The 16,932-nt window shown below is 31.0% G+C and overlaps 1 protein-coding gene across 8 annotated transcripts in view; it reads right to left on the bottom strand.

Annotated features, from left to right (window-relative positions):
* Positions 1–364: 364 nt before the first annotated feature.
* The window catches only part of LOC111717546 (potassium channel subfamily K member 1), a 20,411-nt gene continuing 3,843 nt past the window's right edge, over positions 365–16,932 (bottom strand). The window contains exons 5-15 of one of the 8 annotated variants that reach the window (XR_002768814.1): positions 16,762–16,866; positions 15,505–15,634; positions 13,615–13,663; positions 12,809–12,875; positions 8,629–8,706; positions 7,638–7,686; positions 6,649–6,771; positions 4,961–5,009; positions 3,061–3,134; positions 732–2,124; positions 365–633 (exon numbers count right to left, since the gene is read on the bottom strand). Coding sequence is in view for 7 of the 8 variants with exons in the window: in XM_023493044.1 (XP_023348812.1) it covers positions 3,543–3,638; positions 4,961–5,009; positions 6,649–6,771; positions 7,638–7,686; positions 8,629–8,706; positions 12,809–12,875; positions 13,615–13,663; positions 15,505–15,634; positions 16,762–16,866 (746 nt within the window). In the remaining variant the exon portion in view is untranslated. The other 7 variants (XM_023493058.1, XM_023493068.1, XM_023493075.1 and 4 more) reach the window with 7 other exon arrangements.

Here is a 16,932-nt window from a genome sequence, read left to right as displayed (position 1 = left end):
GTAACGTTGCATTTTGAACTTTGCCATCTTTACATGGAGGGTCACTTGAAATTACGCTTACAGTCCCTTTAAGTTCATTTAACAAGTGTTCAAAAAAAACAAAGAAACATAAGAATCATGAAAGAATGAACAAAACAAATGTTTTGAACGACAATGAAAGAACTATTAATAATTTAAAAAAGAACCATTAGTAATTTTAAAAAGAGCTGAAAAATAAAACCCGCGACAAATTTATAAACTTTTAGATTTGACAAAATTTAACAAAAATGTGGTTATAAAATGTACATAATCTAACCAACATTTTGAAATTGATTCTTAACTTGAGAAAGTGATACAATGGTAATAATATCTTTAAATAAAAACCTATAATCTATAAATTTATTGGAACAGTATTTTTACATGACGTGCGTATTTAAACATTTTTTTGGTTTTTTTTTGGCAGATTTCTTATTAAATTAAATATGATATATTTTATTTGATATTGAATATTTTGGCATTCGTTTACAACTTTGGTTTCTCAAAAAACAGTTGACAATAAATTATATTTTGGTGCTATTAGGGTTTTAAAAAAATGTGTTTTAGAATTTACTTTATCAATATTAACTAAATTTGATTGGATCATATTTGACAATTCTTGTAGAACAGGTTTTAGATCAAATTCCAATCTCAGCAAATATCTTGTTACATTGTCAAATATAACAGGAATCTGCAGGAGCATGATATTATACTACCTAGCTGTTCATAACAAATTGTCTATTCATGATTAGGGTTCCAGCGAACGAGGACTTTCTCGAAAAAATGAGAAATTTTTGTTCTTATTTAACAAACTTTTTCTCGAAAATGAATGAAGAGAAAAAATGCGAAAACGACGCGATATTCTGAAAAAATAGTTTTAGCGAAAAATAATTTCCCGGAAAAAGAAATACGCGAAAACCATAATTGTTGTAGCTGCAACAATTAATTGCGCAAGAAACTTGTGGAATTCACTGCACTGAGAGCTCAGCATTAGAAGTTTTATTCTGTTAATAATTAATAATTAATAATTAATATAGTTTTGGTGCTATAGTTTTAAATGAATTTAGCAAATGTGTTTAAAAGTGCAAATCAAATTAAAGTCATGCAAAAACATGAATAGCGGGGTTTGTGTATAATCAGGGGATTTTAGTTTAATCAGTGAATCCTGTGTCTAATAAGGGGATTTTGGGTTCAATCAGCGGATCTTTTGTTCAATAAGCGGATTCTGTATTTGATTAGCGGATCATGTGACATAATTAGCGGAAAATGTCTTCACTTAGCGAATTTTGTGCAATACAGTGTGTTTAATCAGAGAATTTAACGTTTTATCTGCGGATCTGGTGTTTAATTAAAGAACCAATTATGTTTAAACAGCGGATTTTGTGTTTAATAAGAGGATCTTGTGTTTAAGCAGCGGATCTTGTGTGTCCACAGCGGATCTTTTGTTTAATCAGCGTATTTTTTTAGCAGATCTTGGTTTAAACAGCTGATCTTTTGTTTAACTAGAGGATATGTGTTTAATCAAAGGATTTTGTGTTTAAACAGCGGATTTGTATAATCAGGGTTCTTTTGCTACTCAACGGATCTTGTGTTTAAACAGCGGATCTTGTGTTAAATTAGAGGATCTTGTGCTTAAACAGCGGATCTTGTGTTTAAACAGCGGATCTTGTGTTTAAACAGCGGATCTTGTGTTAAATTAGAGGATTTTCTGTTTAATCAAAGAATCTTGTGTTTGAATAGCGGATGTGTTTAAACAGCGGATTTTGTGACTAAACAGCGGATCTTGTGTATATTTAGCGGATCTTATGTTCAATCTAGTATTTTTGTTACTTGGCTCAAATCCGTTGAACTACTGTAAAATCAGCTGAACTTGTGTAGAATCAGCTGTGTTTGTGTAGAATCAGCTGTTTTGTGTAGAATCAGCTGTTTTCGTGTAGAATCAGCTGTTTTCGTGTAGAATCAGCTGTTCTTGTGTCGGAACAGCTGACGTTATTTGAACTTCGTCTTGAGTCGTTCTTGTAAAGAATCAGATGAGCTCTAGAGTCAGCTTATTGTTCTCAAGTTCAATTCGAAATAATTGAGTATTATCCTCCTCCTTCTTCATCATTTCTAAAAAATATTTGATTGCTATCATTTTGAATTGTTTGAACAATGAGACCTATAAAACTATAGAATAGGAATACGACATTAAAGCAATATTATTCTTTTGTGTCTTTGACACTAATAGTTCTACTAAGATCTAGGAAAAAGAAACGGGTCTGTGTAAACTGAACAACTGCTGTGTTTCATGGGTCCCGCTGTACCGTAGTTATATTGTAATAAATGAAATCTTGACATCAAAGGGAAAGTCAAATCAGTGGAATTCTTAGGTTTTTAAGGTTCAAAATATCGCGAAGGATTTTGTGATTTTCAACTGAACTACAGTGATAACCAAAACCTCGAGTTGTGACTTTTAATTGTCCGATGAGCAAAAGACACAGCATGAATTAATCGCTTGCCAGTAAACTATTTTCTTTGTAACAACATCAAATGCACTTCAGTATTGCTAAACTGTCGCCTTCCCATCCTACAATTTTCTGGTTATCATTGTTAGAAATTTCCTGAACATTTCGGGGCAAATTAAGTGAACGGGGAACGAAGACGACATTGTATTACATTCCTTCATCGACCCCAACTCCCTCAACGTTGAAGGAAATAAAAAATAAGTTACAAGTCGTGACTTCACTAAAATATGAAAAATATGTATTTTCAAAATTTGGAGAAATTAATTGAACTAATTTTCCATGAAATCATTATATTTTTAAGTGAAGAGAAGAGTAAATTTTCTTTTGTTTCTTAACGATGCATTTTTTCCTGGAACTGTTTAATCACATAGTCCCATGTTCATGGTTAGGGTCGAGAATAATAATCACCCCATGTTCATGGTGCTACGGTCGAGAATAATCACATAGTCCCATGTTCATGGTGCTAGGGTCGAGAATAATTACGATATTTGGTAAAAATCCCGTCTTAATGAGTTGAATTTTAAAAAACGATAAAATTTACCTTTATTTAGTTACTAAACTATTCAGTTCTCCGTCATCTTGGGTACAGTTGGTGTGGGTACTTAGTTCACTATCCTGTAAATTGTACAGTTAGTATTAGTACTATAGTTCACTATCCTGTACAGTGTACAGTTGGTGTGGGTACTTAGTTCACTATCCTGTAAATTGTACAGTTAGTATTAATACTTAGTTCACTATCATGTACACTGTACAGTGTACAGTTAGTATTAGTACTATAGTTCACTATCCTGTACATTGTACAGTTAGTATTATTACTTAGTTTACTATCCTGTACAGTGTACAGTTAGTATTAGTACTATAGTTAACTATCCTGTACATTGTAAAGTTAGTATAATTACTTAGTTCACTATCCTGTACAGTGTACAGTTAGTATTAGTACTTTAGTTCACTATCCTGTACATTGTACAGTTAGTATTAGTACTTAGTTCACTATCCTGTATATTGTACAGTTAGTATTAGTACTCAGTTCACTATCCTGTACATTGTACAGTTAGTATTAGTACTATAGTTCACTATCCTGTACATTGTACAGTTAGTATTAGTATTCAGTTCACTATCCTGTACAGTGTACAGTTTCTTTCAGTGTCAAAATTTGGCATAAAGTAAAAATCCCTTAACACACTCACACTCGCAGCTAACTAATATTTTCAGTTGAATTGTTTAAAACTATGCGTTCATCATAAAATATTCAGAAAGTTTGAATAGTACAGTTGTGAATCAGACATGTCTACTCTATATATAATAAGATGACTTGATTGGTTATGAAATCTTAACTTCAACATTATGAAGAAATGAAGTTGTCCAATTAGTTTATATGTGCTAAAAGACGGGAATAGTAGTTCTAAGAAACCTCTAAATTTCTCTGAGTCTCGTAATTGGACTGCTAGTGCAGATTTACAAAATAAAGTATCGGGATTCATTAGAGACCAAAAACAAAGATGAAAAACGTAAAAATATTTCTGTTGTTAACTAATGTCAAAATTTAAAAACAGGTTGAAAAAAAATTGTTAATCATTTGTTTCTGTAATATTTAACCGTCACGTTTACCACAGATTTCTCTGTATTTCAATACAAAGACAATGGACTCACTTGGATTTAACGGTTCTGTCAATATTTCATAAAGCTGTGACTTTCATTTACAAGTTGACCCATTAAACATAAATCTTTAGCCTTTTTTGAATATTTTTGTCGGCTTATGTATTTGGAATGAAAAAAGTGTAGACACAACAAATCCGCAAGCAAAAAGAGTAATCGATTCTACCATCAATCACATTAATAGTATGTTCCTTTACAACAAATCATGTTCTGTCTTTTTTCTTAAATGATTTGAAAAAGTTGATTTCGAGATTTGTCCAGCCTCGTGATTTTTGAAGGTTGAATTTGCGGTCTTATAGAGCATAACAACTTCTATTAATATTAAGAAAAAATATTTCATAATATTGCACTCCATTAACAATAAATAGCCAGTCACTTCTTTTAATGTTTCAGAACAAATCAACATAACTATTGATTCTTTCCATCGATTTTATGTCAATTAAAAACAGTCTTGAATGCACTTTGCCCAGACCTACTAAAGTCTAAAACTAGGTTTTTGATCATACCATACATTAACAAAAATACATATGTTAGATCAAGTCGAGATGATAATCTAAATCTATTAAATTAACCGTTAATTTTTTCATCTAAATCTATGAAATTAACCGTTAATTATCTTTTATTTCAGGAGGTTTTTCGTTCATTTTAACTTTAGATTCTAAAATCAGTGGGTCTATATGTTCAACGGGAAAATAGCATAAATCGTATTTTCAGAAAAGGCTCGGGTAAACGGTGGGACTAACTATGACTCCCAAGCTAGTGATAAAATACATTTTAAAGATTACCTTTACCTTGTGGTTTCTTCCACCATTCCTTTCTCCGGTATAGATATCCCTGGATGAGAAATAGATTAAAATAGATTAGAACAGATTTGAATAGATTATAATATATTAGAATAGATTTGAATTTTGAATATACACAGTGAGGTAAAAAAAGTGTTATTTGCGGCGCCTGATGCAAAATTGTACCTTTTTGTGCAACTCTCCTGTATGGTGTTTTTTCAATATTTTTTGAATGTTTTTAATTTTTTTTGGTACTTCAATGGCCCAAAATAAAATCCGCGAACCTTTTTTTCTCTCAAAATCAAAAGTTCAGAAAAACAAAAGTGTGTAAATAAATTGTTTCTATCGAAATCTAAAATTTTTAAAAGAATCACAGAATCTCAAAATATTTGCAAAATTGTAATTAAAAAAATTCGCAATTTTCAGTTCTGGTGTAATTTTTACAGAAAAATTGTTTTTCAATGGTTCTTAAGGATTCAACTGAATAGCGTATATTTTATACTTCAGAATATAATAAGAAGAAAGAAACTAGATAATTTAAATAACTTTAAATAACTTTTACAAAAAAGGTACAACTTTGCACCAGGCGCCGCAAATCACACTTTTTTTTGACTCACCCTGTATTAGAATAGATAAGATTAGATAAGAATAGATTAGAATAGATTAGATTAGATTAGAATAGAATAAAAAAGAAAGGAATCAATTAGAAAATATTAGAACATATTGAAATAAATTAAAATAGTTAAGAATAAACTAAAATTGATAAGGATGGATAAGAATGGATCAAAATAGAATAGAATAAATAAGAATAAATCAGAATAAATTAGAATAAATCAGAATATATTAGAATAGATTAGAATAGACTGGAATAGATTATTATAGAAAAGATCAGATAAAATTAGATTAGAATAGATTATATTTTAAAATTGATAAGAGCAGTTTAGATCAGATAAGAATAGATCAGAATAGATTAGATTAGATTATAATAGATTAAAATAGATAAAAATATAGATTAGAATAGATTCGAACAGATTAGAATAGATTAAATTAGAATAAACTAGAATAGATTAGAATAGATCAGAATAGTTTAGAATGGATTAGAATAGATTATTATGGATAAGAATAAATTAAAATAAATTAGAATAGATTAGAGCAAATTAGAATAGATTGGAATAGATTAAAATATACGAGAACAGTCAAAAATAGATTTAAATATAACAGAGTAGATCAAAATATGTTTGTACAAAAAATGTATGTCTATATCCACCTACGTCTGTATGTCTGTATCTACCTTTTTCTGTGTCTACCGGTATCTGCATGACTTTGTATACTTATGACTGTATATCTATGTTTAGCTGTGTCTGTATGTCTGAATAGCTGTGTCTGTATGTCTGTATCTACCTCTGTCTGTATGTCTGTGTCTACCTATGTCTTGATATCTGTGTCTACCCATGTCTGTATGTCTGTGTCTAAATGCCTGTGTCAACTTGTGTCTGTATGTCTTTGTTTGTATCTACCTGTGTCTACCTACGTCTGGGTGTACCTATCTTTGTCGGTACATCTCAGTCTATCTGTGTCTGAATGTTTGTCTACCTGTGGCAGTATGTCAGTGTCTGTATTTCTGTGTCTACATGTCTGTAACTGTATGTCTGTGTCTGTTTGCCTGTCTCTATGTCTGTGTCTGTGTCTACCTGTGTCTATGTAGATGTAGTCCCAGATTTAGCTGAGGAATATCGTAGTAAACTGTCAAAGTTAAGGACAGCATAACTAGACCAAACAGCAGATATATACCAACACTAGTCTTATACAGGTCCCTAGATAGATAGATAAATAGATAGATACCTGCACTAGTCTTATACAGGTCCCTAGATAGATAGATACCAACACTAGTCGTGTGTACAGGTCCCTAGATAGATAGATACCAACACTAGTCGTGTGTACAGGTCCCAAGATAGATAGATACCAACACTAGTCGTATGTACAGGTCCCTAGATAGATAGATACCAACACTAGTCGTGTGTACAGGTCCCTAGATAGATAGATACTAACACTAGACGTGTGTACAGGTCCCTAGATAGATAGATACCAACACTAGCCGTGTGTTCAGGTCCCTAGATAGATAGATACTAACACTAGACGTGTGTACAGGTCCCTAGATAGATAGATTCCAACACTAGTCGTGTGTACAGGTCCCTAGATAGATAGATACCAACACTGGTCGTGTACAGGTCCCTAGATAGATAGATACCAACACTAGACGTATGTACAGGTCCCTAGATAGATAGATACCAACACTAGTCGTGAGTACAGGTCCCTAGATAGATAGATACCAACATGGTAGTAGATAAATTATAATAAGTTTAAGTTGTTGTTTACCATATTACCATGTTTACAAAAGTTTCCCGTTAATGAAAGACAGGATATTTTACATCCTATTATAGTATCATAATACCGTGATTATTAGAATACCCAATAACCAATATCATCAAGAATTATGATGATCAAAAAATGAATATATAAAAATAATATCTTGATGAAAAGGTTTATTTGATATCTTTTATTAAACAATAAACATTGCCTTCAATATATTTGATGTGGCAAGTGAGTTAGGATAAAGATATATTTGTTCACTAACTGCAATGAAGAATGGGAGGGGGGGAGAAGAAAATGGTTAACTAACCTGTAAAACAGTGTTTCATCGCTATCACCCGGAATGTAGTCACCAAGTCCTGAAAAGTAAATCTTCAAGAACTGTAAATTTACTTTGAAAAAACATTCTTTTTTAAAACATTATTGTTTGTTCCTCGTGGACACATTTTTAAGGGGTAAAATGTAGAAATGGACATAAAAATTGCCAAATGGACATAAAAATTGCCAAATGGACATACAAATTGTCAAATGGATATAAAAATCTCCTTTTGATGCCCAATTTTTCATTTTTTTTTCAGCCAATCATCAAGAATCATGATTTAATATTTAAAATTCTATACCCCTGTCATTNGCTCAAGGAAATATTCTTTCCTTGAAGATTTATGGCGTGACCCGACTTTTTTTGTGTTTTTATAACATTTCACTTACAATATTTTCAATAAAAATTCTGCCAATATTTAAAAAGATAAAAATTTCCAAACAAAATCAAACATTTTGATAAAAGTTTAAAAAGTTTAAAAAGTTTAAAAAGTTTATCTATTTTTATTTAGTTGTAAAAAGGTTTTATTAAGCGTTTTATGATTTCACATCGTTGTAAAATTTATGTCGATATTTTCTCGTATTTTTGATTCAATTATTTCGTATATTTTCGTTTAATATTTTTTTGTTAGATATTTAACCCTTTATTGGCCATCTTTAATCCCTTAAATATAATTTTGTAAAATTTATAATTACATAAATTATCAATCTCCAAAAAGACATTTTCTTGAGTCTGAAGAGAATTAATGAAGAATTTTGAAAAAGGTTAAATTTGCTACTGTTAAAGTCTTCAGCTTTATATTAATGAACCTGTTGCAAAACTTTTAAAGGCATGAGATCAGGGCTAGAAACTGCTGGAAACTAAAACACAAAAGCTTCTTAAAAAGTTAGACTTTTCAATAAATTTTGAATAGTTTAAGCTTTGCCAAAAAAAAATGAAAATAAACCATATGTACACAGTACATAGTACACACCCAACTTACCTATGGTTGTCAGAGAAATGAAAACGAAGTATACAGAGTCCAGAAAACTCCAACCCGGCTCCAGTGCCCAGAAAACAACTGAACCCCATTAACCAATTATTTTAAAATAAGTTTTTAGCACCAAAAAAGCACTTTAATTAGTATCTTGAAAAATCCGCTAAAACCTTCAGAGCAACGAAATTAGAGTATTGATTTTATAAATCCTATTTTTAGATAATTAAACATTATTTCCAGTAATCCTCTATTTATGGAGCGGCATGTCCGATTTTCAACATTATCCTTTAAACCTCCATCTCAGTTTTGTCGTTGTTGACTAGCTTCATTATTCTGACAATTTCCTTCAAGGTTTCTGCATTTTCACAAGCCACTTATAAAGGAAACCACTGTTAAAAATAGTCCATTTAATGCTAGAAATTGCATTAATTATTCTTGTAAATATAACATTGTACTTAGAGACCCAGCTAGAAATTTTCTTTTTTTCTACCATTTTTTGGTTTTCAACTGAATGAAATCCTAGTCCAGAATTGTTTTCAGACGAATTGTGACTTTGTCCATTTTAATTTGTCAGTGCATCTCAGGCCTTTGGAGTTTGAAAATAGGAGGCTAATTCTTACGATTTTACTATTTACTGATTTTCTAACGATTAACAAATTAAAACCAAGTGTGATCCTGTCTTAAATCGGCGTTTATTAATTGCTGTTTTTTTTTCAATTTTTGCCAACCCCTATGATTGGATGTTATTATGTTGTTTTTTTCCTGGATCTTAAAAATATTTTGATAAAATAAAATTTCTTAAGAAGTATACATGTTCAAATAATATAAAAACATTTGACAGAAAAGTTTTTTATCCTTTTCCACAATAATATTCACCCCGGAATGTAGTCACCAAGTCCTGAAAAGTAAATCTTCAAGAACTGTAAATTTACTTTGAAAAAACATTCTTTTTTAAAACATTATTGTTTGTTCCTCGTGGACACATTTTTAAGGGGTAAAATGTAGAAATGGACATAAAAATTGCCAAATGGACATAAAAATTGCCAAATGGACATACAAATTGTCAAATGGATATAAAAATCTCCTTTTGATGCCCAATTTTTCATTTTTTTTTCAGCCAATCATCAAGAATCATGATTTAATATTTAAAATTCTATACCCCTGTCATTTTATATCTAAATTTGACAGAATTGTTTAAATGTCTATTGTTATACTCCCAAATCTATTTTTCTGAACTGAGATAAAAAAGTTTTTTTTGCTTCAAAGCAATTATATTGTATTTGATGTGTTGTAAAGAATTGATGTACCGCCATATTCCATGGTACCTTTTTTGGCAAATTTTCTTTTCCAACGTTAATATGATTAATACGAGGATGCTGAATAAATCTTTGCTTGCTTTGTTTTGAAATATTATAACAGATACAAAATATACAAACTGTTAAAAAATTGAGAAATATGAATTTCACTGGTTCTTCTTGTTAACTTTATCATTACTTTATTAAATATGTTCTTCATTGTTTACGATGTATTTGACAGTTCTAGTGTTTATTTTCAGTATCAAGTTTGTGAGATGCCTGTCCACATTAACTGAGCGATCGCATTCATTCCCTAGGTTTTCTTGTCTAACCATAGGATCCAATTTTTTAAATGAGTTTTTCTCGATTGAGACCCTTACAAAATCCTATAATATGCTTGAAAAAACCAAGCAAAAATGGCAAACTTCAAACTGCCATAACTTCCTCAATTTTAGTACTACAAATGAAAAATTTGAATTATCAAGAGAGCTCAGTTATTAAAAGAGCTTTTCTGGGACACTCTGTATTTTCTACTAGAAAGTCATAGTTCCACTCCAAAAAAAGAGAATTGGTTAAAAATTTGAAATTAATTACACTGGACTAAAAATATGAAAGGTTTACACCGTCAGGCTGCAAAGATTTAGTGATTTGAAATATAGTTTGAAGTAATTGTTATCTCACGTTATTTACTAAAATGTTATATATTTGATATTTAATACGAGTACTCATGTTTAAATATGAGTACTCGCATTAACCACTTAATATATTAACACATTTTCTAATTTACCATTAACTAAGAGTACGATAAATGTCGAGAGAAATTTAGAAAATTATTTAAAATTTTTATAACTTCTGAAGTTTGTTTGTTTACAACTTTTTAACTAGATGCAAAGGTTACAAAAGCTTAAAATCAGGAAGCTTTGCACCACTTTTTTTCTGACAGCATTATCAAATATTAAACTTAAATATTGAATATTGAATATGATGGTTTTAATTTCAGTCGTTGGCGGGGTTTCATGTTTCATAAACAAGGCATAAAATAAAAGAATTAAGCAGTTCCACAAATGATACGATATAATTTTTCAACCCTTTTTTTTCTTCAAAACCATTGTAATTTTTATTTTGTATTATCTTTGAAAGAAATAAATCAAATTATTTCTTCTCCTAATCTGGTTAAATATGTATTTTTACAAAAAAAAATGTTTTTTGTTCTTTTTTTTCTATATTTCTGTCTGAAAACTAAATCTTTTTTAATTGGGTTCACATTTCCATATTTTCTTTTAAATGTAATGTTTAAAGTGCTGCTAGTGCAGATTTACAAAATAAAGTATCGGGATTCATTAGAGACCAAAAACAAAGATGAAAAACGTAAAAATATTTCTGTTGTTAACTAATGTCAAAATTTAAAAACAGGTTGAAAAAAAATTGTTAATCATTTGTTTCTGTAATATTTAACCATAACGTTTGCCACAGATTTCTCTGTATTTCAATACAAAGACAATGGACTCACTTGGATTTAACGGTTCTGTCAATATTTCATAAAGCTGTNAGTCCTAGCATTTCCAAAATGTGGTCTGCCATTTATATGCTATCTATATTACCCGAGAATTTATCCCCCCCTTCACTTAGCCTCCCAGACACCCAATGTTTCTAAGTTCTAAAGCAGAAAAGTTTGATTTAAAATATGAAATGCCTAGAACTTGAGATAAGATTTGTCACAAATACCAGGAAATTACGGAGGTCTGCACCCTGACAGCTTGGAAGCCGACCCGGAGATATCATATCTAGATCATTTGAAACCCGGAGTTATATATCTAGATAATTTTAAACCCGGAGATACAACCTACTCAGATCTTGATAAATTTAAAACTCTCTTTAAGAGATTTGGTACAAGATACGTGATATTCAGTGGACTACCTTCAAATAAGGGAATTTTTAAGTCTAAAATATATTTCGGTGCTTTAACTTTTGACCCCCTACTAATCCTTGGAAACCTAGATATAGCCAGAGACCTTAAGTGTTGCGCAGAATAAATTATTTGCAATCATGTTATATTTAATAATTTCATTAGTCTGGATTGGACTGGATTGGTCTGGATTGGTCTGGATTAGACTGGATTAGACTGGATTGGACTGGATTGGTCTGGATTGGTCTGGATTGGACTGGATTAGACTGGATTGGACTGGATTGGTCTGGATTGGTCTGGATTGGTCTGGATTGGTCTGGATTGGTCTGGATTGGTCTGGATTGGTCTGGATTGGTATGGATTGAACAGGATTGGATTGGACTGGATTGAACAGTATTGGATTGAATTGAATTGGATTTGACTAAATTTGACTGGATTGGACAGGATTGCATTGGACTGGATTGGCTTGGATTGGCCTGGATTTTTCAGGGTTGAACGGGATTTGTCTAAATGGATTTGAATTGTTTTTAAATTAAAGTTTTTAAATTAAAGTTTTTTAAAATTGATCTAAATTGGTCTTGATATTACCTGAATTGATCAAAATTTATGCAAATTATCGTTATTGATTTGAATTGATTTAAACTGAAATGAACTGATTTGAACTGATTTAAACTGATTTGAACTGATTTGAACTAATTGAATTGATTTGAATTGATTTGAATTGATTTGAATTGATTTGAATTGATTTGAATTGAATTGGTTTGAATTGGTTTGAATTGGTTTGAATTGGTTTGAATTGATTTGAATTGATTTGAATTGATTTGAATTGATTTGAATTGATTTAAATTGATTTGAATTGATTTAAATTTTATTAATTTTAGTTGATTTTAGTTGTTTTGAATTAATTTTAATTGATCTTCATTAGTCGAAATTGATTGAATTGATCTTAATTGATCAATAGATAAATCTGAATTGGTTTTGGTTCCTGAAGGTGCTAGAAATGCCAGTAATATAAAGATAGTTCCCATGGTTGCGAGATGCACAAGTCTAACCTAAAATATAAAAAAGTATTTTCAAAAAGTCTATTAACCCGAGCAAAAATAATGATAACGATTTCACCCTCTTTTGACCAACATTACCGACCTCTGATTCACCCAACAGAAGGAAGTTAAGTTACTTAACGTCTCTTGGGACAATTAAGAAAAATAACAACCCGCTCTGCGAAGTTTTCGCGAAAAAAGTTGAGCATTTTCGTCTCAAAAGACGATAAAATTCTATTAACTTTCTTGTAAAGTAGTTGTGAATAATTATATTTACAGGGTCATAATCTAATCCTTGTAACACTTTAGATATTGGTATCAAATATGTATCAAAAAGTTTTCTTTTGTCAGAGTAACATTTCTTGAGGCAACAATTTAGCAATTATATTTTTTGTCAAGCCTTAAAAAATTAATTATTTAAATTTTAATGATTTGAAAACGGATAAAAAAGATTTCTATCGCTTAAGTTGCTTAAACTCTAAGAATCACAAAAATACTGATTTAAAAAAAAAATAATAAATACAAGGGCGTATACAGGGGCCCCTAGAACTCAACTATCACTCCTTTTTTTACCAGAAGAGTGAAGATTGAAAAGCAAAGAACCAATTAGTTTTTTTTCTCCTTGTTTTGATTGAAGGAAAGATAAAGTAGAGGTTTATTTATGACTGATATCCAAGAAGCCAAATGTTCAGTTCGAATTTGCCCCCCTCCCCCAAATTTATTTCTGTATACGCCCCTTCAATGTACATACCTCTAGATGACCAAAGTTAGATAATTTCTCTAGTAGACTCGACAGAAAACTATAAAAACCAACAATTCAATTATTTAAAGATGTGCAATATGCATGGAAAATTGAAACGAAAATATCTGTAAATTATACCAAATTTACTATGCTTTAATCATAAAAATCGACAATGTATTTACAGGGTGTCCCACGAAACATGAGAGGAGCAAGATTACTGGAATATCGTTTATGCAACATTTATTTTATGAAGCAATTTTAGCAGTAGAATTATATAATTAATATTCACAAAATAGTCCTAGCATTTCCAAAATGTGGTCTGCCATTTATATGCTATCTATATTACCCGAGAATTTATTCAATTTGGGTTTATTCAACAAAATTGAAATCTGTACGAAATTCTTAGTTCCTTAGGTGTGACACCCTGTATCTATATATAGACAAGGTAATCCCTGTTTGTTTGTTTGTATGTCAATGTCCAATCAGAACTTATCACGCCCTTGACCGATTTGCCTCAAATTTTAATTAAGGAAAATTCAGTTTTTTTTGTATTAATTACGAATATAATATAATAAATATAATATAATTAGTTTAATCAATACACTAATTATTTACTTTTCAGTCAGAGGACTTACAGCTGTTTCTCTCAGAGAAAACAAATGTTTTTCAAGTGTTTTAAAGTGATATAAAAAGACAATTTGTAAACAACCACGGTTTCGAACAATCGCTTAGTCAAAATCAAAGTTTAAAGATAAAACAATGTCAGACTTTTAGGAAGCATCGTACCCTAAGTTTTTAATGTCACCATTTTTTATTGTTCTCAATTGGCGTATTCTGAAAAATAATAAATGTCGACATTTTTTCCTTTAAATTTTCATCTTTAACAATCCAAATACATTCCCTGAGGTATTGTGAGTTTCCACACAAAAATAGGCCTGATCGGTTCAGCCGTTTTGACGTTATTTGAAAACAGACAGACAGACGAGGGGGGAGTGCAGAAGTCCTCAATGAGTAATCACCGCCACCCAAACGTGTTTTGGGGAATGCGCGCTCCTTAATTTGTAATTTCCACTCATTGAGGACTTATACACTCACCCCCTCCCCCCCCCTCCCTCCCTAAACAAGTCAAACATAGATTACATTACAGACTCACAAAGGTAACCCAGTCAAATTAACCCATTAATACCGACCAGCTCCCCTGTCGACAGAATTTCATAAAATTTCAAGGACAGTTTCCTTAGAGGTCTTTAATAAATTTATGTTTTCAAACTTGTTTGCGTCTATATCGACACATTCGAATTAACCTATTATGGCACGCGTCTATATCGTCGCACTAATTTCAAATTACATGTTACATTACAGACTCACCAAGGTACCCCAGTCAACGTGACATAATTTCAAATTACAAGTTAATTACAGACTCACCAAGGTACCCCAATCAAAGTGACATAATTTCAAATTACAAGTTACATTACAGACTCACAAAGGTAACCCAATCAAAGTGACATAGTTTCAAATTACAAGTTACATTACAGACTCACAAAGGTAACAAAGTGACATAATTTCAAATTACAAGTTACATTACAGACTCACAAAGGTTACCCAGTCAAAGTGACATAATTTCAAATTACAAGTTACATTACAGACTCACAAAGGTAACCCAGACATAGTGACATAATTTCAAATTACAAGTTACATTACAGACTCACAAAGGTACCCCAGTCAAAGTGACATAATTTCAAATTACAAGTTACATTACAGACTCACAAAGGTACCCCAGTCAAAGTGACATAATTTCAAATTACAAGTTAAATTGCAGACTCACAAACTATAGTCGGTTTAAGTACTTCCTGGGACATAAAATTTCACTTGGTAAAATTAATGTTTTAAATGTGGTTCCTGTAGGTGGGAGATAGCAGGCGTTGAACCAGAGCGGAGAGGAACATCAGAGTGAAGGGGATTCCCAGTATAGCGTAGACTATGCAGGTCAACTTACCAGCTGGTGTCACAGGGTTAATATGTCCATATCCTGAACATATACACAGGGTTAATATGTCCTTATCCAGTACATATATACAGGGTTAATATGTCCATATCCAGTACATATATACAGGGTTAATATGTCCATATCCTGTACATATATACAGGGTTAATATGTCCATATCCTGTACATATATACAGGGTTAATATGTTCATATCCTGTACGCATATAGAGTGTCAATATGTCCATATCCTTTACATTAGTAGTTGAACCGTGTCCATGCAGCTTAACCATGTCTTGCTTTTCATTAAATCTGGTGCACGTCCACACTTCACAATACTCATGTTTCTGAATGCTTTTTTACCCTTTTTAACACTTTAAAGCATATTTAAGATTTAAAATGAAAGTTTAATGAAAATTTCAATTTGATTTAAGTGGAGTAAAGTGCGTCTCAGTTTAGGCTTTTAAATTGCATACAGTTTCATAAGTTTTTTTAAAATAGTGTGTATAATATAAATAAAAGATTTGTCAACAATATAAAGAGTTCCAATATTTTCTTCAGAAAAATAGTGTTCAATATTTTCTACAGAAAAATAGTGTTCAATATTTTCTACAAAAAAATAGTGTTCTATATTTTCTACAGAAAAATAGTTATTAATAATTTCTACAGAAAAATAGTGTTCTAAATTTTCTACAGAAAAATAGTGTTCTATATTTTCTACAGAAAAATAGTGTTCTATATTTTCTACAGAAAAATAGTGTTCTATATTTTCTACAGAAAATAGTGTTCAATATTTTCTACAGAAAAATAGTGTTCTATATTTAAGAATTCTTGAAAAAAATTTCAATACAGAAATGTCTAAAATCGTGAAAATAATTACTTTTTGAAATTTGGATTTTTACAATTTTAAAAAATTTATTGAGAAAAAAGGTTGGGGGGGGGCATACCCATAAATGAATATTTATTAANTGGGGTGGGTATTGGTAAGATATCATCCTTTTAGCAAAATCTTTTAAGCTAGCAGGGGCGTACTGAAGCTTTAGTGAAAGAAAGGGGGGGGCAGTGACCTCAGTGTCCCCCCCCTATTACACCCCTGAAGCAGAGGTTATTCTTTATGACTTACGAAAAGTAGCTCAAACTAATTCTTGATATTTATTAATTCCGGGCTTATTACCTATTGTAGTAACAATAGTTACTGTGAATAAGAAGCTTTGTCCAAAACTCCAGTTAGAATTATTTTTACTTTTCTCCAGAGGACTTATCCCGTGATAGGTTATATCTAAAAATATTATAATTATGTTTTCATTAATAACAACAGGGGCGGATACAGGGGGGGGGCGGGGGG

This window comes from Eurytemora carolleeae, unplaced genomic scaffold (assembly GCF_000591075.1).
Source record: "Eurytemora carolleeae unplaced genomic scaffold, Eaff_2.0 scaffold187, whole genome shotgun sequence".
Taxonomy (NCBI): Eukaryota; Metazoa; Arthropoda; class Copepoda; order Calanoida; family Temoridae; genus Eurytemora; species Eurytemora carolleeae.
The sequence above is the reverse complement of the archived record's forward strand: the minus strand, read 5'-3'. Positions and strand labels throughout refer to the sequence as shown.